This window comes from Martes martes (assembly GCF_963455335.1).
Source record: "Martes martes genome assembly, chromosome: 5".
In the NCBI taxonomy this organism is placed as follows: domain Eukaryota; kingdom Metazoa; phylum Chordata; class Mammalia; order Carnivora; family Mustelidae; genus Martes; species Martes martes.
Genome location: NC_137892.1, coordinates 133,579,698 through 133,589,768, shown reverse-complemented (window position 1 = coordinate 133,589,768; position 10,071 = coordinate 133,579,698). Strand labels below are relative to the sequence as shown.

At 40.6% G+C, this 10,071-nt stretch overlaps 1 protein-coding gene across 1 annotated transcript in view; it reads right to left on the bottom strand.

Moving 5' to 3' along the window:
- Nucleotides 1–1,121: 1,121 nt before the first annotated feature.
- The window catches only part of PLCXD3 (phosphatidylinositol specific phospholipase C X domain containing 3), a 167,794-nt gene continuing 158,844 nt past the window's right edge, over nucleotides 1,122–10,071 (bottom strand). The window contains exon 3 of the mRNA XM_080804937.1: nucleotides 1,122–2,131. Coding sequence (XP_080661063.1) covers nucleotides 1,978–2,131 — 154 coding nt within the window. The 3' untranslated portion in view covers nucleotides 1,122–1,977. The remainder of the gene's footprint in view (nucleotides 2,132–10,071) is intronic.

The window sequence follows — 10,071 nt, the reverse complement described above, 5'->3', positions numbered from 1 at the left end:
ACCTTGTTAAGGTTTTCAGTCTCAAAATTAAATTATTTAATATTATTCATGTTTTAGCTTGAACAGCATTGTGGCTGTGTCTGCCCTTGTCTGTGTGTGTCTGTGTGCATTCGTACCTGTCCACCGGCAGGAGTGGGTGGACGTTGTGTACTGTGGGAAGCGAGACACAGACCCACAACTGGAATGTGGAACTGTTCCGTGTATGCGCATACTATGCTGAGGTCTACTGAGGTCTACTGAGCGGACCTACACACTCTGTAGAAGTACTCTCTTCAGTGTAGTCAATTTCTCTTGCTACCCTGCAGCTGCTAATAAACACTATTTTTGGACAAAGAGTATTTACAATCTCATAACCAGCTCTTGATTATTCATAATCTGGACATAATCAACCCCCTTGTCTAGGTCTAAGAGATTAAACCATATGTCCTGGGTTTAAAACAATTAAAAACTGAGGGCATGGTTTTATTTCGCCATAGCCCTACTTTGCATGGACCGCATTTTCCCAGGGAATTACTGAGGTGCAATTATTTATAAACATGAAGATAAAATAATTCATAATTATAAGAATTTCAGCAATTTATAGATTTTGGGAAGTGCCTCACAATATTCCTGGGAGGCACATAGTCGAGGGTTATTGTGCTCTTTTAAAGTTATCTTAGAGCTGTCAGATATCACAAAGACACCATGAGGAAGCGAGGCTCAAAGTCCTGTTATCATTTTCCTTCCCTGTAGACCAAGACTATCCAATGTTGGGATACTGGAAGGTTCTGTAAAACTTTTGCTTCTGCCCCAGTCTCAATCCTGGGGTAGGACAGAACCCAGAAATGATGTGTCAGTGTTAATTTTCAGTGCAGCTGCCCAGATCACATGTATTTAAGCATCTCCTAAAGACATTTCATGGCTCTTTCAGAATTTATGGACATAGTTTCAAAAATTACTCTAGTTCTTTCCGCCATCTTTCCTCTTTCCTCAACTTCAAGTAAAAATCTGAATCAAAACTTCTCAAAATATGTTCCTCAAAATCTGGGATTTAGAATTACATGTTTGGAGATCCCAATTTTGTAGGAAAGCATGCACAATCTTTTATTTATTTCTTCTTTCTTTTTTACCTTTTTTTTTTTAATCAAGAGAATTGTTAGGGGAGATTTTTGTAAGAGTTCTTTTCAGAGTTTCCTGATTTTAACACATTTGTCTTAATTTTTCATTTATTGAGCATTTGCAGGGCGATATTATTTAAAGGATTCCTGAATTAAAATGGCATCCTTCTCTCCCCCGCCATCTTTCACTACAGAGTTGGCACTAATTGTTCTTTCAAAAAATTTTTACACTATATTTATAGCTGCCTTAAATAGAAATACTGTGAAACACTGTTATTTTCATATAACACAAAAATTACTGATTATGTCCTCCAATATTACTGATGCAGGGAAATTTATTTGATGCATATTTTCTATGGCCAAAAGTTAGCAATGATCGACCAATTGCATATGACTACAGGATATTATATTATACCTAGTCTCACAAAAACAAATTTCAGTACAACAATGTAATACATATTACGTTGGGCATTCAATTGTTTTGAGTCCCATCTGATTAAAAAGAGCGAGCGAGAGAGGGAGTGGAAAGGTTAAGTTAGAGGAATCAGTGTAGGAGCCCTAGGCTGAAATCAGAAATGCAATCAAGTAAACACTCATGAGTTATACGTTGCAAAGACTAATTCTGAAAAGCAAAATTCACGGGTCTTTTTTTATCCCTAACACTAGAAGCAGATTTTGCTCATCAAATGGGAAATGAAATATTTATAGTAATGCAGTATGATAATAATCACTGAAGAAATGGTTTCCCCCTTTTCCCACCCACTACCAGCCTAATCCCCTCAGAGACCCAGTGGAATAGGAAGATCAGAGTGTTTATAGATAATATGCCTAATACAATGAGTCTTCTCTATCTTACTCGTGGGTGCTCCAAACTATACTATCAAGTGTTGGCTTCTCCCTCATCGAAGACATAGTTGAGCTTTATGACGGTGCTGATGAAATCACCAAGTTCTACAAAATCAGCAGTGACAATATTGATGCCACTCTCTCCTGGTTTCTGAGTGCGGACCCACTGCATCATGGCAGGAAGAGCTCTGAAAAGGAGAGAAAAAGAGAAGTCACAGAAGGCAAGATATTATTTTTCAAGCTTAAGATACCCAGGCTTTCCTTTGGTTTTCTAACACATCAAAATAATTGCCCCAATTCTAGACAAAGAACAGAAAAAAAAGCCAAATGGACAATGGTAAATATTTAACCTCTGAAGGGACTCTGCAGGAGAAACATTCACCGTAGTGGCCCATATCGGACTTTTCATCTTTGGAGATCTCAGATGTGTGAGAGTTTATGGTCCAGCTTTTCCACTAAGAAAATGACACTCTTGCATTCACATTCTGGTTTGGCATGCTGTGACTGCCAACCCTGCAAAGCTTTGGGGTGGTAAGATCAGAGACGAATACATGCATTTAACCAACATTTATTACGAGCTGACTATTTTCAGGAAATGTGCTAGGTACTGTAAATAGACAAAAACAGCAAACTCCCCTGCAGCCAAAGAGTGCATGATTTGGTGGTGGGCTAGTGGAATATCAAAAAAATTTTGATATAATACAATCAGGACAGAGAGGGAAAAATAATAAGTAATAATCATAAATAAATGATATCATTTTCTAGGAGGGAATAAGTGTTATAAAAATGAGGACAAAAAGCGTTAGGAGTGTGCTGGTAGAAAGGGGTGGTGTAGATTGCAACTTAAAATAGGGTGGGTTCGTAGGCCTCATTGATGAGGGGACATTTGCTCAAAAGTTAAAGGAGACAAGGGAGTGAGTCATGTGAATATCTAGGGAAAGCATTTCAGTTACCACCATGGCCCTAAGGGGGTAGCATGCTTACTTGGAAAAAGGAAGGGGAGAGTAGTAAAAGATGAACCAAGAGGGCAGATCCTGCAGGGCACTGTAGACCATTTTAAGGGCTTTGAGGGTTACTCTGAGTGAAAAAAGGAGGCTTTGGAACATCTTGTGGGAAAGAGTAGTACAAGCTGATCTTCATCATAAAAGAGGACTCATTACAGGGGAGCCTATGTGGCTCAGTCGGTTAACCATTCAACTCTTGGTTTCAGCTCAAGTCATGACCTCAGGGTTGTGAGATTGAGCACTGTGTTGGACTCTGAGCTGAGTGTGAAGCCTTCTTGAGATTCTGTCTCCCTCTCCCTTTGCCCCTCCTGCGTGTGCTCACTCTCTCTAAGATAAATAAATAAATCTTTAAAAAAAAAAAAAAAAGATGACCAATGACCATGACAGCATAAAGGAGAGTCACTGAGTTTGGCCTGAGCTGTGAGGGAAAACTTTTCAGAAGCCTGCTCGTGAAGATTAAAGATCAGGAAGCGTAGCCAAGTCAAGGTGCAAGTGGGCGATGGAGGATGAGGCAGTGCATTTTATGTGTAGGAAATGCCATTTCTTCACTATTGACAGTATGGTATGTGCCTACGAGCAGGGCATGTGGTCAGGGAGGCACAGGTGATGTTATTACCGCTGTGCAGTGTCCTCTGAAGCACACAGAAGTGACATCTACTCTGACTCCAAGTGTCAGGAAGGGAGGTTTTACATGGGAAATGGATAAACAAGCAGCCCTGAGGGCTGACAGTGAGACAACAAAGAAAGTGTGAAGAAATCAAGGTGGTCTCTGAAGGCTTGGGTAAGATGGAGAAGGAAGGAGAGAGCAGAGAATGGAGAGAGAATGAGGTGGTGGGTAGGAATCTCAGAGTAGTTCTCTCATAAAATTTAAGGAAGTCTTAAGTTGGAGAGATAAGAGATAAGAACCAGATGAAAGAGGGCTTTCAAAAATGTAGAACTGTCCGCAGTTAACTAGGGAAATTCCATATTTAAATTTGTGGCTTGGAGAGAGTGGCTTGGCTTCAGTGTGAGCGGATGAATGGGACAGAACTGTAGTAGGGGTAGGAGTAATGGTTAGGGACCTGTCAAAGCCATCCAGACCAGAGACAGTGGTAGCTTATGTTGCACCAGCAGCAACAGAGATATTTGAAAAGACTTGAGGAGATAAAATGATGTTTGGTTAGTGTGGGTGGGATGGAGATGGAGAGAGAGAAAGGGGCTCTGGATGGAAGTCTAGACTCTAGCAGTATCCTGGCAGGTGGACATCATTCGCTAGTCTTGGAAGGACAGGAGGGAAGGCTCTCCAGTGGATGTGCTAAGTTTGGTCTGAGATACTGAGGTGACTTTGGGACACATGAATTGAGATCTCCATTGGTAGATAAGTACAGATCTGATATTCAGGACACAAAGCTGTCAAGAGTCATCACATAGTATAGTTAGAGCTAGAAGAGCGGATAAGATTACCTGATTTTATAGAAGGAAAAGAGAAAATGTGAAGATCAGCAGCATGTAAGCGTTGGGTGGGAAACTTGATTCAAGAAAAGAAAAAGAGAAGTAGGCACAGAAGTAGAAGGAAAATCAGGAGCATGTAATTATCACGAGAATCAGCACAAAAAGGAAGGCATGCCCCTTTTGGTTTGTGAAGCTAAAGTGTGAGATGTCCTACATGTGCCTTTCTCCAGATCTCAGAAAGCAAATCTAGTCTAAGCAAACTCAAGCCATCCAGGCAAAACTGGCTCAGCTGCCTTGAGCTACATTAATCTGGTGGGTTATCCCTTATAAAATTCTGATCCACGTTTTTCAGCATATACATTTTCCCATTAGGCACAGATAGAGGATGATCCAACTGCTTCTAAAAGAGTATAACATGGATCTAAAAGGCCCATGCCTTCAGAGAATAGACTGGCAGGTGGAGAGATTGGGTCTTCATGGCAACAATTTCAGAAGATAATTCTACCTTACAATGAAAAATCTGGATCCCTGAGCACGGACATGAGTGTGTTCAGGTTCATTAGAAAGACAGATGTGGTGGCAATGTGTGTGCAGCCACTTGGGTTTGTATGCCATTACTTTTTCTTCTGGACTTGCTGGAGCAGATATCTCTGTGTTGTGAATTCAGTATCACCTTGGTATTTTAGAAAAGGCAGACCCTCTGTGGACAAAGCATCAGAATTGGGCATTTCCTGGGAAGAACGGGTGAGAGGTTAGGAGATCGCATGGATAGGATGACTCTGAGGCCAGTGTTGACTTTGCATTGACCTTAACTGAGCAGTGGCTTCACCAGATTCCTTGAGGTACTAGGTCACAGGAGGCTCCAAGAGCAAACAATTCCCATCTCAGAACCATGACCACCCCAGAAACAGCTCCTCTGATGCCATCTGCTGCTCTAAGATTAAAAGTCCTGGGCCTGAATTTAGAGCAACTAATTATCAACCCCATAGGGTGATGTTAGGAGAACATAAGAATGCTTTGTTCCATTTCCCTGTAAAATAGATAGCTCTGAGGATCGATGAGACACCATTTTGGAATGGCCTGTGGGTCTCAGGTGAAAAATGAGTTTTACATTTAAAATGCCATTTCTCTGGGTCATGGGAATATTTCTATTTTTCTTTTCAGGTATATTTTCCTCAAGTCAGTATGATACCAAAGACAAAGCAAGCAATAATGCCAGGTTGAACTCAAATACTCAGATGGTCTTAAGTAGACTTATGTTGAACAAAAAGAGTCAATATCCTGGATTAAAACTAGCTGATGCTACTGAAGTTATAATAATTTTTCAGAGTACCATTTCTTAACCCATTTTCATTACTTCCCCTCCATGGAGCCTTTAAAAATATTTTTTCTGCTCTCCCTCCTGCTTCATGGTATACCACAGATCGACTGTGTTTCTGCTGATATGCTGTTTATATAGCTGCATTTTATATATAAGAAGAGTAAGATTTTTATTTGCCCTCCCAAGAACCAAGCTTTGGCACTTGGGGTGCCATACTGATATTGACAACTTTATAGCTAATTGGCAAGTTTTGATTATATTTAGTCTTGAATAATTGAAAATTTACTCTTGTGGTAAGAAAATATTGTCTTGATGTAACAATTTCCATGGTATAAGCCAGTTAAGCTTTAGCTTTTTAATTCATTCATTCATTCATTCATTCATTCAACAAAGATGTATTGCATACCTGTGGAGGATGGTGTTGTATTTGCAGCTCCCTAGAGCCATCCTGGAGTTCAAACCATCTTCTTCTCTCTTAGAGGAATGTTGCCATAGCCTTACCCACACACTCCTTTTTGTGCTTTGTCTACACTCCAGTCAAGACAATTGCTTTTTCATCTGAGTTCTTTATTCCTCTACAAACACAACCACAAAATCTTCTCTCCCCTTTAAGATACACCCAGCTCTTCAGCAGTGTAGATGAATCTGTCCCTACCTCCCTCTCACCATCTACCACACAGATCCCTCTCCGGCCTCATTTGTTTCTACTTCCTACATGCGAATTTGTTCTCCAGCAATACTGAGAGACTTGTATTTTGCCCTAACCACATGTTGTGGTTTCATGCCTCAGTACTTTTTCAGGCCTTCTCTTTCTATGAAATACCATTCCTTCTTCAGTACCTTTCTTGGTCTGACTAATTTCTACTTGCCCTCCAAGGTTTGGCTCAGCCAGTATCTTGATCCCTTCCATCCAAGTCTGGGTAAATAATCCTTTCTTTTCCTTATGCTTTATACTCCTGAAGCATAGTTCTGTGACTGTGAATTGCACACAACATTGACTGGACCCATTTCCTTGCCTATTTCTGTCAGTGCCTGCACACTTTTCCAAGAACAAAAATCATATTACAGTCACCGATATATCCCCTAAACCTACCACGATCCCTGAAACCCAAAAGGAAAACAACACATTTGTTGAATCTAAATGTTGAAATAGAAATCTTGGTCTCAGGTATCACAAAGTCTATCAAGCAGAATGGCTGTGAACCAACTGTAATAATACAATATGGTACAATGTTCATGGGCATAGGTATCTATGGGATTATGTGAGATGAAATAATTTATGTCGCTTAGGAGAAGTTTAGGAGGAATTTAGGGAATACATCACAAAACAGGTGACATCTGAACTTAGTCATGACTCATGACATAAAGAAGGAAGGCATTTAAGAAAAGGGAACAGTATATGCAAAGCATAGGGGCTGTCCAGTAGATCTCCAGAATTTACTTATCTTGCATAACTGAAACCACTTAATCCTACCTCTTCTCATCCCTCTTCCTTCTCCCCAGCTTCTAACAACCACTCTTCTACCCTCTGCTTCTATGAGTTTGACTATTTTCATTTCCATATGTAAGTGAGATGATCCATTATTTGTCTTTCCCTGTCTGGCTTATTTCACTTGGCATAATGTCCTTCTCTGTACTGTATACCAAGATTTGCTAAGAGGGTAAGTCCTGTTTTAGGTGTTCTTTCCTACACACACATACAAAAGTAATAACAATAACAAAGGGAGCAGAAGCAAACTTTGGGAGGTAATGGATATGTTTGTGGCCTTGATGGTGATGTTTTCATGGGTATACATTTATCCCTAAACTGATCGACTTATACACATCAATATGCACAGCTTTTTATATGTCAATCAGACCTAAATAAAGTGGTTTAGGAAGAAGCATATGGGCATGAAAGATGATATGATTAAGAAAGACAAGGTGACCAGAGAGTAGGGGCCATGGAGGTGTGGGGATGTTTGGGGGATACCTGTATTGCATACCTGCAAGGGAGGGACAGGAAGGTGTCTGGCCAGATTGTAAAGATCGTCCTTTGACAGCCTGTGGAGTCTCAGCTTCACTCTGTATGCGCTTAAATGTTTGTCGTTAGTTTTGTCCAGTTAAAGAAGAGTTCTTTGATTTTCCCATGGAAGAAAGAATCTTTTAATTTCATACAAAGTCTACCAACTAATGACACTGAATCTTGTATTCTTGTCACATACAAAAAAGAGCGCATTGTCTCCCTTTGAAAGTTCTTAGATTGTTCTCAGACTGTTATGAGATCCTGACATAATACATTCATTCATTTGTTCATTCATTCATTCATTCATTCATATTACTTCCACCATTCAGCCAATAAGTTGCTGGTGGAAATTTGAGTAACATTCACTAATATTTTGAAGGAAAATATTTCATAGTGAAGTTATATTTTCTGAAGAGATTCTTAAATTTCCTTTGAATCTGCATATTAATATTTTAGTATTTATTTATGGTACAGAAAGATAGGACTATACAAACACTGCAAGGTTTTCTTATAAATGCCACACTTTTTCTTAATCTCTCTTTTTCAACAGATGCTAGATTTATAGTGTAGATTTAGACTGTTTACTTACAAGACCACCCTGACAACCTGGAGAATCACTTCAAGATAAACAAAAAATTTATTTTTTTTATTTTTTAAAAATATTTTATTTATTTATTTGAGAGACAGCGATCACAAGTAGGCAGAGAGGCAGGCAGAGAGGGAGAGAGAGAGGAGAAAGCAGGCTCCCTGCTGAGCAGAGACCCCCGATGTGGGGCTCAATCCCAAGACCCTGAGACCATGACCTGAGCCAAAGCTCAATGACCTGAGCTTTAACCCACTGAGCCACCCAAGCACCCCAATCTAAACAAAAATTTAAATAAAATCATAGCACTAGAGTCAAATCTGGAGCCAAACTATTTCTACTCAAGTCTCAGCACCAGTATTTATTGTAAGCAAGTTAGTTAACAATCTAAGCCTTAGTTTCACCACCTAGAAAATGGGCACAATAACAAGGATCGTAAAGTCGTGTGTGTAAAGTGCTGAGTGTCCAGCTCTCTCTAAGTGGGACTGTATTGAGCATGCTTTGAGTGATTGCCTGCTCCGGTCTTCAGAGTCTCTTGAGAAGGAAGGTAGCAGGAAATCCTGAGAGCAACACCAAGCTTGTGAGATGTCTTTCTAAGTTTCACAAATCTAGTCAAAGACAGAAAGAATGAGGGCAAGACTGGTGATGAGGCTCTTAGGGAGATGTTCTTGGAAGGGCTTTGTTTCCAGGCACACAGTCGTGGCAAACATCTGATATGCTTCTCCCATCAGAGCTGCTAAATAAATGAAGGCGGTGGAAGAACAGGCGCTTCACAACCAGAGCCTGGTACCAGCCCTTCTCTGGACTGTGGCGCTCTCCTCAGGAAAGGCATCTTCAAACAGATTGCAGGCTTCTTAGGAGAGAAACAGGCACATCTGTAGGAATCAGAAAACCTCCCGCCAAGAACAACGCGAGAGGAAAGACATAGGAGCCAAAGGTCTTCTGATGTGCTGACTTTGAGAACTGGTTTTGAAAAGATTTAAAGGAAAAGACTTAGGAGTTGGAAGTGCTGAGTTCAGTAACCCTCAGTGTGCTGACCTTGACTTACCGATTTATGTCTGTCTCCTACCTAGGAGGCTGCCATCACTTCTCTGTGCTCTTAGCACAAAGGTAAAAATCCTTCACTGGCCTTACGGGCCTTGAACAACGGCCCCCTGTGGCTTCTCCAGTTCTGTCTCTTGTTACTCTTGCCCTCACTGAATTCTAGCCACATCCTCAGTCTTGCTCAACTCGACCAGCCTCTTTGCTCAGGGAATTTGTAAATGTTGTTTACTTGTTATTTGGCCAGAATGTCTTATCTTTTATGCCCCTTCACTGGCTAAGCCACTCATCATTCAGGTGATAGTTTAAATGTCACTGCTTCAAAACACTAGTGAGAATTGTCATTATATTTATATGTGTGGTCAATATCTGTGTCCCCAGCTGGACTGCAATCACTTTGAGGACAAGGACTGTCTGTTTTCCCACTGCTGTATTCCCAGGGCTTAGCACAGTGCCTGGCATAGACTAAGTATCCAATAAATATTTACTGAGTAAATAAACAGATTTTAATGAAAACAATTTTTTAAAGACTTATTTATTTGAGAGAGAGAGACAGAGCGTGTTGGGGGGCAGAGGAAGAGGGGGAAGGAGAGAAGTGACTCCCCATTGAACGTGGAGCCTGCCTGAGGGCTCCACCCATAATCCGTGAGGTCATGACCTGAGCGAAAATCAGGAGTCGGATGTTCAGCCTCACCTGACTGAGCCACTCACGTGCCTCTGCATTACTTTTAGAATAGAGACGT